The sequence below is a fragment of the Prionailurus viverrinus genome, chromosome D3 (genome assembly GCF_022837055.1).
Source record: "Prionailurus viverrinus isolate Anna chromosome D3, UM_Priviv_1.0, whole genome shotgun sequence".
NCBI lineage: Eukaryota > Metazoa > Chordata > Mammalia > Carnivora > Felidae > Prionailurus > Prionailurus viverrinus.
This window is the reverse complement of record NC_062572.1, coordinates 42,348,615-42,369,120: the sequence shown is the minus strand read 5'-3', so window position 1 is coordinate 42,369,120 and position 20,506 is coordinate 42,348,615. Positions and strand designations below refer to the sequence as shown.

At 38.3% G+C, this 20,506-nt stretch overlaps 1 protein-coding gene across 1 annotated transcript in view; it reads left to right on the top strand.

Annotated features, from left to right (window-relative positions):
• SMCHD1 (structural maintenance of chromosomes flexible hinge domain containing 1) overlaps positions 1–20,506 on the top strand; it is a 162,082-nt gene that overhangs the window by 124,972 nt on the left and 16,604 nt on the right. The window contains exons 42-45 of the mRNA XM_047827631.1: positions 2,389–2,579; positions 4,251–4,360; positions 4,825–4,895; positions 18,225–18,396. Of these exons, the coding sequence (XP_047683587.1) occupies positions 2,389–2,579; positions 4,251–4,360; positions 4,825–4,895; positions 18,225–18,396 (544 nt within the window). The remainder of the gene's footprint in view (positions 1–2,388; positions 2,580–4,250; positions 4,361–4,824; positions 4,896–18,224; positions 18,397–20,506) is intronic.

Genomic DNA, 20,506 nt, shown 5'->3' with positions numbered 1-20,506 from the left:
ACCACTATATGAGTTTTTTATAGTATTTCTAGGTTTTGCATGAGGATATTGAAGTTCAGGAATTTAATTGTCAATATATAGTTAGTAAGAGGCAGACCTTAGACGTAAACCAAGGTTTTTCTGACTCCAAAGCCCATTGTAGTTTCTTTATAAACAGTTTCCTAGCACCACAAGCCAACTACACAGTGAAAAGAAAGGGTGATGGTTACTCTCAAAGTGTGTAGCTGTGTGTACTACCTAAACCAGTAATGGTAGCACTGCCATTAATGTGTTGCATTATTACTTAAATCCAAAATATGAAAATTGAAAAACTAAGTTATAAATTCGTAAATTAGAAAACAGGATTCTGATTTATATTTTTTAAAGTTGTTATTCCTCAGAACCCATTTAAAGAATTTATAGAAAGAGGTTGTCTTTGTAGAAGAAGCAGTCCTACAATTTAAGCTTAGTCTAAATGTTAGGCTAACAGTCCACACATTCAGTGGTTATGTGATACAAAATTATTGCTCAGTAGGTAAGATTTTTATCAAAGCATAAAATAAATTTCAACAGAATAAATATATTTTAGTCTTCCATTCAAATATTTCTCATCACAGATCTTAAAAATCTGGGAGAACCTTTGAAATCTCATTTTACATAATTTCTCCTTTGGCTTCTCAGAATACAAGTCCTCTCCTAACCATCAAGAGAAAAATTTCTACTCCCTCCATATCATGCTTAATCTTCCTTGATTTCTCTAGGAAAAAAAAAAATTCTTGTATTTATTCTGGTATAATTCTAAACTAGAATTAATAATTATGGAATATAGTAAGGGACAAGAGATTTTTCACCTAGACTTTATGTGTTTATTTTTGTAATTGTGAATACCTTAGTTAACTTGGATGTTTTAGTCTTCTTCTCCTGAATTCCAAATACCTTGAAATCCCGTCTGTCTTTTCTTTTAAGTGCCATTCATCTCCCATTCCTGAGAAAGAAGTCATGACATCCATGAAAAATGGCTAGGGTGGGCTTAAAAGAGCTGAAAAATAGTTAAAGCTTGAATGAACAGAACACTGTATATGGTACACAAGTAAAAATGGTTCGTGTTTTCTACAGGATTGTGTTTTTGGAAAAGAAAATCCTATATATACTTCACATCACCTGAAAGTTTAAGAAGAAAGTGTATTGTTAAGGAGCCTAGTGAGAACTTCCAATTATATCTTTATTAAGAAATAACCCAATTAGAAGATCAGGGTACTTGTAGAACAACCACAGAATGGGCACCTGTCCTCACTCATGTGGTCACAAGTAGAATGAGGTCACTTACTTTGATTTGCCTCTTCTAATCCTTCCTTTGTTTGTTAGAACATTTATTTAAATCTTCATTTACATGTACTAGTTTCTTTGCATATCTCTCTTACCTTTATTCCACTAACTTAGAGGATTGGAATACAAGAGTAGACATTGTGATGTTTCTAACAATGACAGGACATTTTCATTGCTACGGCATGTTTTTGCAACCTGGTCAGGTAAGAGTAAAGGATAGATGCTACCATAACGATGCAGTGAATGAGGTTTTGAAACTGGCCTCAAAATTTCAATCTTGTTGGACTTTGAGCAAGAATGTTTGTAACTAGGGGTGCCTGGGTAGCTCAGTCAGTTGAGCGTCCGGCTTGGCTCAGGTAATGATCTCACAGTTTATGGGTTCGAGCCCCGCTTCGGTCTTTGTGCTGAGAGCTTAGAGCCTGGAGCCTGCTTCGAATTCTGTGTCTCCCTCTCTCTCTCTGCTCCTCCCTGTTCATGCTCTGTCTCTCTCTCTCCTTCAAAAATAAATAAAAACATTTAAAAAAAAGTTAAAAAAGAAGAATGTACAAATACTGAAGTATTTGTAAATAGGAAAGTAAGTTTATTCTAAGTTCCAGTGTGTTCTTATAAGCAGAAGAAACGATTCTTATTTGTGACATTTAGATTTGTTTTCTGAAAGAAATACTGTATATTGGAGTGAGGTGTCTACTTAGAAGGGTATGTGATGTATAACTATATTTATGTTTAGTTGAATCTTAATCCTTCATATGTGTATATTATTTTATGGTTATTTTATCAATTAAGATCTATCCCAGTAGTGAAGGTATCATATATATCATTAATTAGCTAATAACATTCTAAGTATTTTTTCCTTGCTCATTTGCAAAGTTTATAGGAGTTTACTCTGTGAAACAGTTTTTCCAAAATTTAATAGCAGCATAGACCGTTAACTATTTAAGCCAGTAAGCTTTTATAGTTTGAGAATTTTCATGTGAGTATTTCAGAAAAGTTTTTGCTGTTTAGATGTGGGTTTTTAAAATACTTAATATCAAATTTTTATATATTTAAAAGTTTTTTACCTGATTTTTAAAAAATGGGTTGTAGATTGCACACCTGGCACAAATTGAAGATGACAGAGCCGCAATGGTTATTTCTTGGCATCTGGCGAGTGACATGGACTGTGTTGTCACCCTGACCACCGATGCTGCACGTCGTATCTATGATGAAACCCAAGGTCGTCAGCAGGTGTTGCCCCTTGATTCTATTTATAAGAAGACTCTTCCAGATTGGAAAAGGTTAGAAAAAAGTGGGAGTAATGTTTTTTTTCTGAAATCACTTTTCTGTTATCAAAGTGCTTAATTTTGAAATGGTTTCTGTAAAAGATGCCTAAAACAAACTGAGCAGTGACCCACATTAACTAGGTTATTTTTATCTTCGTTACAAATGAGTATACTTCATTAAGATGAGTATTGCAGTGAATTTAATCAAATATGCCAGGCATGTTTAATTTGCCAATTAAATGTTATTTGTGTATAAGTCACACATGCACACACAAATCCAAAGCAAGTTTTTGGCTTTTGTAACAGGAAGGATGTCAATATCATGATGAAATAGAAAACTCTTTTATTTGGAGTAGGAGTGTAGATTCATGTCTTTTGTCCTGTTTATGTCCTGTGAAGATAAGCAGTCATCATTTAGGTAGAGAAGGTCTGCATTGGAACTGCCAATAGCAAAGTTGAAATGTAAAAGACTAGTTAGAATGTTGTATTATTATATTAATATAAATCTAGTTTTTTTAATTACTTCCTCATTTACTTTTCAAAGTATGTTTTTAAGGAATAACTATGCAAACCAATTAGGCATTTTTTATCTAAATTTAAAAATACTTTATGTGTACTCTGATTTTGAGCTTAAAAGACTAGAAGGAAATGGTAACAAAACAAAGTAAAATGTATAATGGAGTATTAATGAATAATTTTCTCAGACTTATAAACAAAGTTGTACAATTGGGTAGGAATAGGGACTTGACGGAGAATGGGACCTCTATTAATATTATATATGAATGTTATTAAACTAACATATTAATTTCATTTTGTAATCTAAAAATGGTTTGAGGAAACAACCAGAATTTGAACTCAAATCTGTCTGCTTTTAAAATCTCCCACTTCGCTACTTGTCAGTACTCATTTTAAACAACACAGGAAATCCAGTAATTCCTGTGTTCATTGAGGGTAATACTTTTTGTATGAATAATTTTTCCTTTAGGAGGGCTTCTTTTGTCTGCAGAATCTGTGAAGACCAAGTTAATATTTGACTTAGGGGAAAGTATGAATTTGGTATTTGCGGCTAATGTTTGCATTAGAAGCTAGTTATTCTCTCCATTCCTGGTATTGTGCCTCTTACTCAGAGTTCATAACTAGCTCCTAGAGCCACCCCTACCCTGCAGTGCTCCTACTTTCAACATTTGAGAAAACCAGCACCATGTGTAAGGGAAAGGTCATGACAGTCTAGTTAGCCTCCATCTCTTGAATCTCATTGTTCTCTCTGGGCTGCCGTTGCTCATTCTGTATCCTGTATGGAAAGGACAGGGAGCCAGAGTACTCGATCTCCCTCCCTCACATGGGTCTCTGTCTTGGGCCTTGCCTCTTTCCCCATCCGTGTTAGGGCCACTCTCCACATGAAATAGTCATCTCATTTAGGGGCAACTTTTGAGGCTGCTTTTCTTTTTTCCTTGTTAAACCCAACAGCAGTTTATATTGATTTTAATAGCACCGATAAAACTAAACAGATATTCTTATATAGTGTATATTATTCTCATAGTTAATCATTTAGGAGTGTCACTTGTGGATAAGGAATTGATTTAAATGACCACAATAATGATAAGCAACGTATACATATGCTTTTCATATTATGTTTTTTAATTAAAAATATATATTTGCTTTAGTATTTAATTTCTTTTCATTCAGACCTCTACCTCATTACCGAAATGGAAAATTGTATTTTAAACCCATTGGAGATCCAGTCTTTGCCCGAGATTTGTTAACATTTCCAGACAACGTAGAACATTGTGAAACAGGTAAAGGAAATTGTGAATTTTTTTTTTTTTAACTTTATTTATTTTTGAGAGAGAGTGGGGGGGTGAGGGGGGTGGTAGGCGCAGAGAGGAAGATAGAGAATCCAAGGTAGTAGGCTCCACACCATCAGCGAAGAGCCGAGCATGGGGCTCTAACTTACAAACTGTGAGATCATGACCTGATCTGAGGTTGGACACTCAACTGACTGAGCCACCCAGGTGCTCCTATAGTGACTTTATAATACAGATGTTAAGACTTATGATACAGATATACAAATTACTGGTTATGGAAATTTACGTTATTTATTTTTTTTATAAGTTCTAGTTTTATTAATATTTAATTATCTTTTTTTTTTCTTGTTAGAGGGGTAAAATTTTGATGTCAGCATTCTAAGAAAATTTTGTATGCCAGCATTTTAATATGACCAAAGATATCATAATTTAAAAACTTTATTGAACTTTTTTAGTATTTGGTATGCTGTTAGGAGACACCATTATTTTGGATAATTTGGATGCTGCCAATCATTACAGAAAAGAGGTATGTATTTGAATTTTTTTTTAAATTTCTAGCTCTACTTTTAATGTGTGTTTTTAAAGTTTTACATTTTAAGGCCCTATATAGGAATAATTTTGTGATAATGTTCAGATGACTAACCTTTTCAAAACCAATTTAAATCCTGCAAATTGACAAGCAGCATAAAACTGGGCACAGTATGTGAATGAATGGGCCAGGATACAAATTAAAATGAGACATGTTTGGGGGATTTGAAATTATCTCAAAACTAGTATCTGCTGTTGATGATGGTATTGGAAAAAGTATTCTCAGGTAATGTTTGTGGAAATGTAATTTGATGGAGCTCTTATTGTTAGGGCTGCTTTGACAAAGTACCACAGACTAAGAAGCTTAAACAATAGAAATTCATTGACTTACACTTCCAGAGGCTTGAAATCCAAATTCAAAGTGTGGGAAGTATCGATTCTTTGTGAGGGCTGTGAGGAAAGGATCTATTTCAGGCCTCCTTCCTTGGTTTGTGGATAGTCCTCCCTGTGTTTCTTCACATCCATGTGTATCTATGTCCCCTTCTTATAGAGACACCACTTGTTGGATTATGGGCCCAACCTTATAACCTCATTTTAATTTGATGACTTCCATAAAGACGCTATCTTCAAGTAAGATCACATTTGAGGACCTGAGGGGTTAAGACATTAACATAGGAACTTTGAGGGACACAATTCCATCTATAACACGTTTGAAGGGCAGTTTGGCAATATAAATGTTTCAGTTATCTATTGCTACCTAGCAAGCACTGCAAAGGTTAGTAGCTTTAAACAATAACAACATATTAGTTTTCAGGTCTCTGTGGGTGTCTCCAAATAGTGTTAGCTAGTTGGAGTGTTGTCTAGTTACACTTGGGATGGTGGGAACTCCAGAGTGCCTCACTCACACAGCTGGCAGTTGGTGCTGGTTACTTTCTGGGAATTCAGCCGAGTCTGGTCAGAGGCTCAGCTGGCACTATCTTCTGTTGTCACTGTTCTCAAACTGCCACCCCAGGGTGTTGTGGTATAATGCCATTAAGAATTTTTAGGGGTGTCTGGGTGGCTCAGTCAGTTAGCCATCCAACTCTCAATCTCAGCTCAGGTCTTGATCTCAGGGTTGTGAATTCAAGCCCCACATTGGGCTCCATGCTGGACGTGGACCTATTTAAAAAAAAAATTTTTTTTTTTAAGAAACCCCTTTGTCTACCTAAGAATCTAGGAAGCAGGGCCTTATATCTGAGGTCTTAACAAAGGGACATCTTTAATTTCATTTTGACCCTTAGGATACATTTTACTGGCGAGGCACTGGGTTTGATCTTTGTTCTGAGGTTCTTCATTTCTTTTTGAAGAACATTTTGGTTACTGAGCAGGCTGGAGATGAAAAATCACCTAGCATGTCCAGGGTTAGAAATATTTCATTGAAATTATTTTTATTTTCTTATTTCCCTTATTATTATTAATTTCCTTGAAATTAGTTCCTACTTTATCTCCTACTCATACTGACTAGTTGATACTGGCTGCTGGCTGGGCACTCAGCTGGGGCTGTAGGCTGACACACGTGGGTCTTTTCATGTGAGTCTCTTCTTGTGACTGCTTGGGTTTTTTCAAATGGCATCTGGGTTCCAAGAAGGGGTGTTCCAAGCAGTTAAGACAGAAGCTGTAGGTCTCTTAAGTCCCATCCTCAGAAAGTACATTTCATAGCTCAGAATCTGGCCAGCCCAGATCCAAGGGGGTAGGTGGGGAGGTGGGAATAGACTCTCCCTTCTCCATGGGAGAAGGGGCAAAGAATTTGCAGCCATCTTTATACCATCACAAAGTGTTAAAATAATTTATCTTACAGACACACTCCCACAAGTATATGAAGATGTGTACAAGAATATTTATTAGGGTATTAAAAGAATTTAAAACGGGAAACTTTGGAAACAGTCTTAAATGTCCATCATTTAAAATTGGGCAATTCCATTATAGTAATGTATACAGTAGAGTGTATGTTGCTGTTAAAAAGAATATAATAAATTTCCTTCTCCTAACAAGGAAGATGTATAAAATATATTTTGTTGAAAAGTTGCAAAATTATGTGTAAGATGTTACTGTCTTAAAGAATAAGCTTATGGTGGTGAGGGGAAGGGAAAAATGAGTAGAGAGGAGTGGGAGATACAGACTTCCAGTTATGGAATGAATAAACTATGGGATTAAAAGACATCAGAGGGAATTTAGTCTGTTATATTGTGATAGCGATGTATGATGACAGATGGTAGCTACACTTATGGTTAGCACAGCATAACATATAGAGATGTCGAATCACTATGTTGTAGCTTGAAACTAATGTAATATGTGTCAGCTATACTCAAAAAATGTTTTAGTTAATTTAAAAATATTTTTGTGTTACTTTAAACAAACTGAAAGAATATGTTGTCTACTGTTGGATGTGCTAAGGATTATCACTTCTATATTACTTTTAAGTTTTACTTATAAAAAAGGAAACCTGAAGGATAGTTTTTCAAAGGGCACTTCCAGAGATTGAATAAAATAATGCACATAAAGCATTAAGCTAAGAGCCTGGAATATGGTAAAATTCCAGTAAAGGAAAGTTCTGTCTGTATCTGAGATCCAGAGGTCTTGAATTCTTTGATACAAAAGAAGTATTAAGTTTAGTAAGTATAGTGTTAGGAGTTCGGAAATACCAGGTAGTAAACATGTATGAAAAACATTATAGGCTCTCAGATTACTATAACTGAAAATGAGTAAGAATATTTGCAATTAGGGGCGCGTGGGTGGCGCAGTCGGTTAAGCGTCCGACTTCAGCCAGGTCACGATCTTGCGGTCTGTGAGTTCGAGCCCCGCGTCGGGCTCTGGGCTGATGGCTCAGAGCCTGGAGCCTGTTTCCGATTCTGTGTCTCCCTCTCTCTCTGCCCTTCCCCCATTCATGCTCTGTCTCTCTCTGTCCCAAAAATAAATAAACGTTGAAAAAAAATTTTTTTAAAGAATATTTGCAATTATGTAAGAGAAAACAGAGGCCAGTTTAAAATACTAGCCAGTATCTACAAATAGTGTATTCTAGAATCATGGGTACCTTAGAGATGATATGCTCTCACTTTCTAAATGAGAAGTCTCTGAAGGATGGCTTTTCATTTTTTTTTTATATATATATGAAATTTATTGACCAATTGGTTTCCATACAACACCCAGTGCTCATCCCAAAAGGTGCCCTCCTCAATACCCATCACCCACCCTCCCCTCCCTCCCACCCCCCATCAACCCTCAGTTTGTTCTCAGTTTTTAAGAGTCTCTTATGCTTTGGCTCTCTTCCACTCTAACCTCTTTTTTTTTTTTCTTCCTCCCCCCCATGAGTTTCTGTTAAGTTTCTCAGGATCCACCTAAGAGTGAAAACATATGGTATCTGTCTCTCTCTGTATGGCTTATCTCACTTAGCATCACACTCTCCAGTTCCATCCACTTGCTACAAAAGGCCATATTGCTACAAAAGGCCATATTTCATTTTTTCTCATTGCCACGTAATATTCCATTGTGTATATAAACCACAATTTCTTTATCCATTCATCAGTTGATGGACATTTAGGCTCTTTCCATAATTTGGCTATTGTTGAGAGTGCTGCTATGAACATTGGGGTACAAGTGGCCCTATGCATCAGTACTCCTGTATCCCTTGGATAAATTCCTAGCATTGCTATTGCTGGGTCATAGGGTAGGTCTATTTTTAATTTTCTGAGGAACCTCCACACTGCTTTCCACAGTGGCTGCACCAATTTGCATTCCCACCAACAGTGCAAGAGGGTTCCCATTTCTCCACATCCTCTCCAGCATCTAGTCTCCTGATTTGTTCATTTTGGCCACTCTGACTGGCGTGAGGTGATACCTGAGTGTGGTTTTGATTTCTATTTCCCTGATGAGGAGCGACCTTGGGCATCTGTTCATATGCCTGTTGGCCATCCAGATGTCTTCTTTAGAGAAGTGTCTATTCATGTTTTCTGCCCATTTCTTCACTGGGTTATTTGTTTTTCGGGTGTGGAGTTTGGTGAGCTCTTTATAGATTTTAGATACTAGCCCTTTGTCCGATATGTCATTTGCAAATATCTTTTCCCATTCCGTTGGTTGCCTTTTAGTTTTGTTGGTTGTTTCCTTTGCTGTGCAGAAGCTTTTTATCTTCATAAGGTCCCAGTAATTCACTTTTGCTTTTAATTCCCTTGCCTTTGGGGATGTGTCGAGTAAGAGATTGCTACGGCTGAGGTCAGAGAGGTCTTTTCCTGCTTTCTCCTCTAGGGTTTTGATGGTTTCCTGTCTCACATTTAGGTCCTTTATCCATTTTGAGTTTATTTTTGTGAATGGTGTGAGAAAGTGGTCTAGTTTCAACCTTCTGCATGTTGCTGTCCAGTTCTCCCAGCACCATTTGTTAAAGAGGCTGTCTTTTTTCCATTGGATGTTCTTTCCTGCTTTGTCAAAGATGAGTTGGCCATACGTTTGTGGGTCTAGTTCTGGGGTTTCTATTCTATTCCATTGGTCTACGTGTCTGTTTTTGTGCCAATACCATGCTGTCTTGATGATGACAGCTTTGTAGTAGAGGCTAAAGTCTGGGATTGTGATGCCTCCTGCTTTGGTCTTCTTCTTCAAAATTCCTTTGGCTATTCGGGGCCTTTTGTGGTTCCATATGAATTTTAGGATGGCTTGTTCTAGTTTCGAGAAGAATGCTGGTGCAATTTTGATATTTTGATATCTACACATTGAATGTGTAGATAGCTTTGGGTAGTATTGACATTTTGACAATATTTATTTTTCCAATCCATGACAGGGAATGTCTTTCCATTTCTTTAAATCTTCTTCAGTTACCTTCATAAGCTTTCTATAGTTTTCAGCATACAGATCCTTTACATCTTTGGTTAGATTTATTGCTAGGTATTTTATGCTTCTTGGTGCAATTGTGAATGGGATCAGTTTCTTTATTTGTCTTTCTGTTGCTTCATTGTTAGTGTATAAGAATGCAACTGATTTCTGTACATTGATTTTTTATCCTGCAACTTTGCTGAATTCCTGTATCAGTTCTAGCAGACTTTTGGTGGAGTCTATCGGATTTTTCATGTATAATATCATGTCATCTGCAAAAAGCGAAAGCTTGACTTCATCTTTGCCAATTTTGATGCCTTTGATTTCCTTTGTTTTCTGATTGCTGATGCTAGAACTTCCAGCACTATGTTAAACAGCAGCGGTGAGAGTGGGCATCCTTGTCGTGTTCCTGATCTCAGGGAAAAAGCTCTCAGTTTTTCCCCGTTGAGGATGATGTTAGCTGTGGGCTTTTCATAAATGGCTTTTATGATCTTTAAGTATGTTCCTTCTATCCCGACTTTCTCAAGGGTTTTTAGTAAGAAAGGGTGCTGGATTTTGTCAAAGGCCTTTTCTGCATCGATTGACAGGATCATATGGTTCTTCTCTTTTTTTGTTGTTAATGTGATGTATCACGTTGATTGATTTGCGAATGTTGAACCAGCCCTGCATCCCAGGAATGAATCCCACTTGATCATGGTGAATAATTCTTTTTATATGCCGTTGAATTCGATTTGCTAGTATCTTATTGAGAATTTTTGCATCCATATTCATCAGGGATATTGGCCTGTAGTTCTCTTTTTTTACTGGGTCTCTGTCTGGTTTAGGAATCAAAGTAATACTGGCTTCATAGAATGAGTCTGGAAGTTTTCCTTCCCTTTCTATTTCTTGGAATAGCTTGAGAAGGATAGGTATTATCTCTGCTTTAAATGTCTGGTAGAACTCCCCTGGGAAGCCATCTGGTCCTGGACTCTTATTTGTTGGGAGATTTTTGATAACCGATTCAATTTCTTCGCTGGTTATGGGTCTGTTCAAGCTTTCTATTTCCTCCTGATTGAGTTTTGGAAGAGTGTGGGTGTTCAGGAATTTGTCCATTTCTTCCAGGTTGTCCAATTTGTTGGCATATAATTTTTCATAGTATTCCCTGATAATTTGTATCTCTGAGGGATTGGTTGTAATAATTCCATTTTCATTCTTGATTTTATCTATTTGGGTCATCTCCCTTTTCTTTTTGAGAAGCCTGGCTAGAGGTTTGTCAATTTTGTTTATTTTTTCAAAAAACCAACTCTTGGTTTCGTTGATCTGCTCTACAGTTTTTTTAGTTTCTATATTGTTTATTTCTGCTCTGATCTTTATTATTTCTCTTCTTCTGCTGGGTTTAGGCTGCCTTTGCTGTTCTGCTTCTAGTTCCTTTAGGTGTGCTGTTAGATTTTGTATTTGGGATTTTTCTTGTTTCTTGAGATAGGCCTGGATTGCAATGTATTTTCCTCTCAGGACTGCCTTTGCTGCGTCCCAAAGCGTTTGGATTGTTGTATTTTCATTTTCATTTGTTTCCATATATTTTTTAATTTCTTCTCTAATTGCCTGGTTGACCCACTGATTCATTAGTAGGGTGTTCTTTAACCTCCATGCTTTTGGAGGTTTTCCAGACTTTTTTCTGTGGTTGATTTCAAGCTGCATAGCATTGTGGTCTGACAGTATGCATGGTATAATTTCAATTCTTGTATACTTATGAAGGGCTGTTTTGTGACCCAGTATATGATCTATCTTGGAGAATGTTCCATGTGCACTCAAGAAGAAAGTATATTCTGTTGCTTTGGGATGCAGAGTTCTAAATATATCTGTCAAGTCCATCTGATCCAATGTCTCATTCAGGGTCCTTGTTTCTTTATTGACCGTGTGTCTAGATGATCTATCCACTTCTGTAAGTGGGGTGTTAAGGTCCCCTGCAATTACCACATTCTTATCGATAAGGTTGCTTATGTTTATGAGTAATTGTTTTATATATTTGGGGGCTCCGGTATTCGGCGCATAGACATTTATAATTGTTAGCTCTTCCTGATGGATAGACCCTGTAACTATTATATAATGTCCTTCTTCATCTCTTGTTACAGCCTTTAATTTAAAGTCTAGTTTGTCTGATATAAGTATGGCTACTCCAGCTTTCTTTTGGCTTCCAGTAGCATGGTAAATAGTTCTCCATCCCCTCACTCTCAATCTAAAGGTGTCCTCCGGTCTAAAATGAGCCTCTTGTAGACAGCAAATAGATGGGTCTTGTTTTTTTATCCATTCTGATACCCTATGTCTTTTGGTTGGCACGTTTAATCCATTTACATTCAGTGTTACTATAGAAAGATACGGGTTTAGAGTCATTGTGATGTCTGTATGTTTTATGCTTGTAGTGATGTCTCTGGGACTTTGTCTCACAGGGTCCCCCTTAGGATCTCTTGTAGGGCTGGTATAGTGGTGACAAATTCCTTCAGTTTTTGTTTGTTTGGGAAGACCTTTATCTCTCCTTCTATTCTAAATGACAGACTTGCTGGATAAAGGATTGTCTGCTGCATATTTTTTCTGTCTAGCACCCTGAAAATCTCGTGCCAATTCTTTCTGGCCTGCCAAGTTTCAAAAGAGAGATCAGTCACGAGTCTTATAGGTCTCCCTTTATATGTGAGGGCACGTTTACCCCTTGCTGCTTTCAGAATTTTCTCTTTATCCTTGTATTTTGCCAGTTTCACTATGATATGTCGTGCAGAAGATCGATTCAAGTTACGTCTGAAGGGAGTTCTCTGTGCCTCTTGGATTTCCATGCCTTTTTCCTTCCCCAGTTCAGGGAAGTTCTCAGCTATTATTTCTTCAAGTACCCCTTCAGCACCTTTCCCTCTCTCTTCCTCCTCTGGGATACCAATTATGCGTATATTATTTCTTTTTAGTGTATCACTTAGTTCTCTAATTTTCCCCTCATACTCCTGGATTTTTTAATCTCTCTTTTTCTCAGCTTCCTCTTTTTCCATAACTTTATCTTCTAGTTCACCTATTCTCTCCTCTGCCTCTTCAATCCGAGCCGTGGTGGTTTCCATTTTGTTTTGCATTTCATTTAAAGCGTTTTTCAGCTCCTCGTGACTGTTCCTTAGTCCCTTGATCTCTGTAGCAAGAGATTCTCTGCTGTCCTGTATACTGTTTTCAAGCCCAGCGATTAATTTTATGACTATTATTCTAAATTCACCTTCTGTTATATTATTTAAATCCTTTTTGATCAGCTCATTAGCTGTTGTTATTTCCTGGAGATTCTTCTGAGGGGAATTCTTCTGCTTGGTCATTTTGGATAGTCCCTGGCATGGTGAGGACCTGCAGGGCACTTCCCCTGTGCTGTGGTGTATAACTGGAGTTGGTGGGCGGGGCCGCAGTCCGACCTGATGTCTGCCCCCAGCCCACCGCTGGGGCCACAGTCAGACTGGTGTGTGCCTTCTCTTCCCCTCTCCTAGGGGCGGGATTCACTGTGGGGTGGCGTGGCCCGCCTGGGGTACTTGCACACTGCCAGGCTTGTGATGCTGGGGATCTGGCGTATTAGCTGGGGTGGGTAGGCAAGGTGCACGGCGGCGGGGGGACAGGCTTAGCTCGGTTCTCCTTAGGTGATCCACTTCGGGAAGGGCCCTGTGGCAGCAGGCGGGAGTCAGATCCGCTGCTGGAGGTTTGGCTCCGCAGAAGCACAGAGTTGGGTGTTTGCGCGGAGCGAGAAATTTCCCCGGCAGGAACCGGTTCCCTTTGGGATTTTGGCTGGGGGATGGGCAAGGTAGATGGCGCTGGCGAGCGCCTTTCTTCCCCGCCAAACTGAGCTCTGTCGTCCGGGGGCTCAGCAGCTCTCCCTCCCTTTGTCCTCCAGCCTTCCCGCTTTCGGAGCAGAGCTGTTAACTTATGACCTCCCAGACGCTAAGTCGCGCTTGCTGTCGGAACACAGTCCGTCAGGCCCCTCCGCTTTTGCAAGCCAGACTCGGGGGCTCTGCTTGGCTGGCGAGCCGCCCCTCCGCCCCGGCTCCCTCCCGCCAGTCCGTGGAGCGCACACTGCCTCTCCGCCCTTCCTACCCTCTTCCGTGGGCCTCTCGTCTGTGCTTGGGTCTGGCGACTCCGTTCTGCTAATCATCTGGCAGTTTTCTGGGTTATTTAGGCAGGTGTAGGCGGAATCTAAGTGATCAGCAGGATGCGCGGTGAGCCCAGCGTCCTCCTACGCCGCCATCTTCCCCTCCCATCAAGGATGGCTTTTCAAAGGGCTCTTCTTAAGCTCAGGAAAAATCATGGATGTGTACCAAATCACATCCACTTATGGCAGAACTAGAACCGAGTAGTTTTTCTTTGCACCCAGTTAAGAAGAAATAATAAGTGTACTCTGATTTAGGAGAGCTAAGTTAGCGAGATTACTGAAAATTACGCAACTAATTGGGGAGTAGTATTTGGCATATTGATGAATGTTTCCATGGGAGCCCAATAATGACTTGTAACATACTGTACCAGCGAACACTTGTGGATGGAGAAGGTACTATATTCTGGTAGTGGTTAGAATGTGTATATATCCTAAATTATAGAGTAGAAGTCATACCCATTAAATGTCATGACAACATGAAAGCTTACTAGTGAGAATAGAAGTAACAAATTGGATAATAATTGGAAGATTCTAGTTCAGTCAGTATTTAGACACTTAACTGTGTATGAGACGTAGTGGATGCTATTAAATGTTGAACAACTGGCTCTCTGGTGAGTGGGGTGATAGGACCCTGGTTTGTAGCTTTTGCCCAAGGTGTAAATCCTCCTATCATGGCTGATTTCCAGTGGCCTATGTGTAGCCACTGAATGAGACGCTCAGGAGAGTTTGCTCTCTTGACCTGATAAACACTGACTCCAGCATACCACCAGGCACAGTGCTAGGCACTGAGGGCTATCAGAGACAATTCAGAAGAAATTCCTACAAAGATAAACTAAAAGGCTGTTTCTGGGTACGTAGGTTATATATCTTAAGGTATGAACTGTCAAGAAAGTAAGATTTCTAAGTGAAGGTGGAACTCAGATAAACAGAACTCTAAAGCCAGGATTTGCCTAGAGAACATTTGTCAAAGTAATTGAACTAGAGCATTATTTTTCATTCCTTTGAGAGACTCAGAGGGTAAGAGACAAAACCCAGGGCTTTAACCAGAGTGGGGAATATGATAAAAGATCCCTTTCCCAATAAACTGGATCCCCCAAAGGGCTAAACCTTAGTGTAAGTTGAACAGAAAAAAAACTGCCACTTTGATCTCAACTCCAAGTGCCTCTGGAGACTGCAAGAAAATTACCTCTTTTGAACCTTGGCAATAGCTGGAAAAGGGAAAAAAAACAAAATCAAACCATTTTCCTGAGAATTCATCAATATAAATAAATTGGCCTCTGTCTGTTTGCAACCTGTATTCGTAATACTTGGGTGGTCTGAAAAATCTTAAGGTAAACATTTGATTTGACATGGTGCTGGACTGGTAGTGTCCTTAGATATCTGATTGGAGGAAACAGATTGTCTCTGGAAGAATTCACCTTTATCTCAAACCTGAAATAATTTCCTTAGTGAACGTAAAAGCAAATATTTTTCTTAAATATGTTTAATACAATTCAAGAAAAGTGCCAAAAATAAGAAAAGAGCAAGTTGACTTGAGAAAATCAAACGAGCTTCTAAAACTAGAAAATACACATAAACATGAAATACTGGGAAGGTTAAACAGTACAATAGAGAATTAGTGAATCGGAAAATAGGTCAGAAAAATTGTGCAGACTGCAGCCTATGGGGAAGGAATGACTGTAAGAGGAGGAGGAAGTTGAGAGTCATGGAGGACAGAATGAGAAAATCTAAAAAAAAAAAAAAAAGTCTAATTACAGTGCCAGAGTGGAGGGAGAAAAAGATCATAAGGCAATATTTGAAGAATCTAATGGCTGAAATTTTTTTAGGTTCCTCATAACTAGTATAGCAAATACTGATTGCTTTGCTTCCAAAGTTTTGAATCAGGTCTTATAATTCCACCAGTTAAGTACTGTTCTAAAGCTCTTATGAGAAAAGGCATTTATGGCATCCCTTTGTAACATTGTTTTCGGTAGTTTGTCACTGTTTTCTCTTCCTGAATGCTTTATGCCATTTCTACAGAGTCAACCCCTTGTTTTTATTTCACCCCTTCCTAGTCCCCAGGGCAGGTAGTTTCCCCGAGCTATACGGCTTTTGCTCACTTACTGAATTGGCAAAACGTGTCGTCATCTTTTTTGTCCAAATTCAGTGCTTAGGGGGTAGAACCGAAAGATTGAAGGATACTTTAAGAGTTGAAACTGTCCATGAAAGTAGTATTTGCAGAACTGTTCTGAAAGGGAGCCAAACTGTCCTTTTTCCTGGAGGCTTATAAACTCATATTGTCATTCTACTGACAAGAGAATGGACAAGTCTGTAAATAAATTTGAGTGTGTGTGTTATTTAAGATGGTATCAAATCCTTAAAAACATTGCATGAATCCTGATAAATGGATAGTACATGAATACAGTTTGTATTTTTAATGTTCACTTAGAGAAAAACATAAATCCAGGGACGCTTGGGTGACTTGGTTAAGAATCTGACTCTTCATTTAGGCTCGGGTCGTGATCTCGGAGTTTGTGGGATCAAGCCCCGTGTGGGGCTCCACGCTGACATTATGGGGCCTACTTGAGATTCTCTCTCTGCCCCTCCCCTGCTCTCACACTCTCTGTCTCAAAATAAATAAATAAAACTTAAAAGAAGAAAAGAAATCTGCAAATTCAAACCAAAACTAAGAAAGTTGTGCCTGTTTGTAGTAAAACAAAAAGATTTATTTTACCAGAGTTTACCACAGATTTTCTTCTTACTGCGTTTAAATTTTTTTTGAGATTTTTTACTGTTAAGTAATTTCTACACCCAGTGTGGGGCTCAGACTTAAAACCCAGAGATCAAGAGTTGCATGCTCTACTGAGCCAGGCACCCCTGCATTTAATTTTTTTTTAAGTTATTTGCCTATTTATTATTTTTATTTATTTATTTATTTTGAGAGAGAGCTTGCATGCACGCACAAGCTGGGGATGGACAGAGAGAGAAGAAAGAATCCCAGGAGGGCTCTGCACTAACAGTGCGGGGCTCGAACCCACAAACCATGAGATCATAACCTGAGCCAAAGTCAGATGCTTACCTGACTGAGCTACCCAGACACCCCCCTGCATTTAAATTTTTTAAAAAGTATCCACCTCAGTGGGAAAACATTTGTAAAGTACCCATAGAGTTATATTAAAAGAATAAATACTAGTCATGATTTTATATTACGTTTTTCATTTGTTGCTATTTTTCATTTTTAAAAAAGTCAAATTTTATTTAATAATTTATTTTTATAATTCAGAGACTCTTTAACCCCAATATTAGATTGAATTAGGCATTTTTACATATTGTTAAGTTGTGTTCTTCAGTCATTTTTTTAAAATATGCATTTTATTTCACTGTGTATATGTACCATAATTTATGTAACTTGTTGAGACATGCAAGTTTCATATCTTTTATTAAAACAATGTTTTAGTGCACATTGTTCACATCTGTGATTTTTCTTCAGAATAAATTCTTACAAGTGGAATTGCTGGCTCATGCAAAACATTAAGCTTTGTAATACTTGTTACATTTCCTTTGAGAATGGCTGTCCAGAACAGATTAGTACAAGAGGACCTTTCTACATAGCTCTCCCAACATTCAAAGTGGTGTGTGGTGTGTGTTAACATTTTGAGTAGTGAAAAGATGTTACCTGAATTCCACTTCTCTCATTTTTCATTTTATTTTTTGTCTGTTTTCTAGACCTTTTTTGAAAAAACGTTTTTAAAAATCATGAAATACTAAACCCAGTGTCTTTCTTTTATTCTGACTTCTCTGAAGCATTAAAATTCTTCACTAACCCTTCCTACTTCCATTCCATGACTTGGCTTTACTACATAATTCTAGTCCTCCCAACTCTGACATTACTAGCTCTTTTTCTTCCCATAGTTGAAATTACAGTTTTGTCCTCTAATGATTCAACCCTGTGCTTTTCTGTCTGTAGTCTTTGGTGCCATGCTCTTGGTATCCTTTGGTCATCTGGAAAACTTCTATCTAACAGAAGAAAACAGAGCTAGTGATGCTGCCCTGGTACTGCCGTGGCTTTCAGAAGCAAGTGGCTCTCTGGCTTGTCCCCCTCTCTTCCTTCCTCTTATCAGTCAAGCCATCAGTTTCACTTTTTCCATGTGCTGTGTCACTATTCCAGCTTAGGCTGACACTTGAGAAGTAACCGAATTCATCTCAGTGCCTCTGGGTTTTTACCCCAGTTCGTCTTATACTTCACTAACTTATTTTGTGAAAATACTAGCGTGATCATGCCATTTCTAATCTCAGAACCCTTAAGTGATTTCCTCTTTCTTAGAACAATTGAGATACATTTTATAGGCTCACTAATTAATATTCATTTGCTTACAATAGGTTGTTAAAATTACACACTGCCCTACACTGCTCACCAGAGATGGAGATCGCATTCGAAGTAACGGAAAGTTTGGGGGCCTTCAGAATAAAGCTCCTCCAATGGATAAACTTCGGGGAATGGTATTTGGAGCTCCAATACCAAAACAATGCCTGGTCTTAGGGGAACAAATAGGTAGGTTGAATAAGTACTTAAAAATTTCTCATTTGATTTCGATCCTTTGAGGCTTGTGTACTAATACTCTAACATGAAAAGCGAATCAGTAAAAATCTGAATATAATGTTTTTGTCTAGTACTTTCAACTATCTTATATCAGGTAGTTTTGAATTACATAGAAGGTGGGTTTTCCTTCATGTTCATTCCTCTGGTTTTGAAATCAAGAAAATACTGTCCTTATTGAAGAAATTAGTACTTCATCTAAACATCATACTTTTTATATTAAAATTGGTAACTATCTCGATTACAATTAAGAACTTGAGAATGTATGACATGTGACCTTCCTCCCCCATTTTCCCTTCTGCAGGCCTGTCCCCTTGTTTCTAGGCAGCTGATATAATTGCCTCTACATCTGTACTTTGAAGTGTGTATACTTTACTGGAGTCCCCTATAGGCTGTTGCCTTAGATCCTGTTTGCTCTTACTTTTATATAGTTCTAATATGTTTGGGTATCTACTTTTGCAGCAAGAAAGTAGTGTGCTGTCATTATTAGCTTTAAAAAATACAGTAAATTATGGTAGAATACACATTATATAATACCATCTTGACCATTATTGTGTGGTTCAGTAGTGTTAAGTACATTCACATTGCTGTGCAACCAATTTCCAGAAATCTTTTTATTTTGCAAAACTGAAACTCTGTGTATTTGAACAGCAATGTCTCACTTTCCCTTCCCCCATGCGCATGGCAACTACCAGGGTTTCTGTCTGTGAATCTGACTACTGTAAGCCCTCATAAAAGTGGAATCATACAGTACTTGTCCTTTCGTGCCTGGCTTATTTACTTAGCTTAATGGCTCCCAGGTGCATCCATGTTGTAGCATGTGTCAGAATTTCCTTTCTTTTTAAGCTGAGTAATATTCTCTTGTATCTATATACCATGTTTTCTTGTTAACTTTTATTAAAGTATAATATACATATAGAAAAGTGCACACTTGATAAACACAGCTTGATAGATTTTCACAAAATGAGCACTGCCCCCGTATTAAGGAATAAAACATTGTCACATCACAGAAAGTCTCTCGTGCACTCCAGTCACTGCCTAACCCCCTCTCGAAAGGTAACAAGTACCTTGACTTAAAACTGCACATCTGTTTTCATACCGTATATAAATGGAATCATACAGTGCATACTTTTTTGTGTGTCTGGCTTTGTTCATGCAACACTGTGTATATAGTTGTTCCTTTTCATGCCAGGATAGTAGTCCATTGTGTAAATATACTGTAGTTTATTTCTTTATTCTCCTGTTGAGGAACTTGGATAGTGTTCAGACTGGGATTAATACTTCAGCCACTAGCAGTATTTAAAATAATAGTTGGAAAAGATGGTGGGAAGAAGGTTGTCTTGTGTTCTTTTATGAGATGGTCAGTCAGGTGCAGGTATATAAGAGGAGACACAGGAGAGGCTTGGGAAAACAAAGTGTATTATACTCACAGGTCCTAGAGACAGGAGGCATACAACACCACTTAAGGCCATGGAAAAATACAGAAAAAACATAAGGGTGGTGAGGAGGCAGAAGACAAGAGCAAGGAGAATGCTTAGGCTGCAGCCTTGATGAGGCTTTCCACAGGAAAGACAAGGCATGACAGGGTGAAAATAGCTTAGGGTTGACTAGTTTGAGTAATTTCAGTGGGCTTTGGGCTATAGGTATGGTCTCTAGCTGGTTGCCTGGTACCTGGCCCTGAAATGATTAAGGCAAAGGAATACTTCCTGGGGTGCACAGACTAGATAGAAGAGGTTTGACTCTGGGTTGGTTAGTTTGCATATCAAAGCATGCTGGGCCTTTTGCTATCTAAGAATTGTCTAGCTCCATAGGGGGAAGTCTTTACCAAGCCAGAAAGGTTTTTTAAGATGTCAAAACATCATACAGAAAATTAAAATTGTACATGATACAAAGAGTCATACTTCTGTGTATGGTGGCAGTGAATGTGTGCAAAAATCGTCTCTGTAGACAATAAGTGAACATCTAAATAAACTGATTTTAAAAATCAGAGGGGCACCTGGTTGGCTCAGTCAGTTAAGCGTCCGACTTCAGCTCAGGTCATGATATCATGGTTTGTAGATTTGAT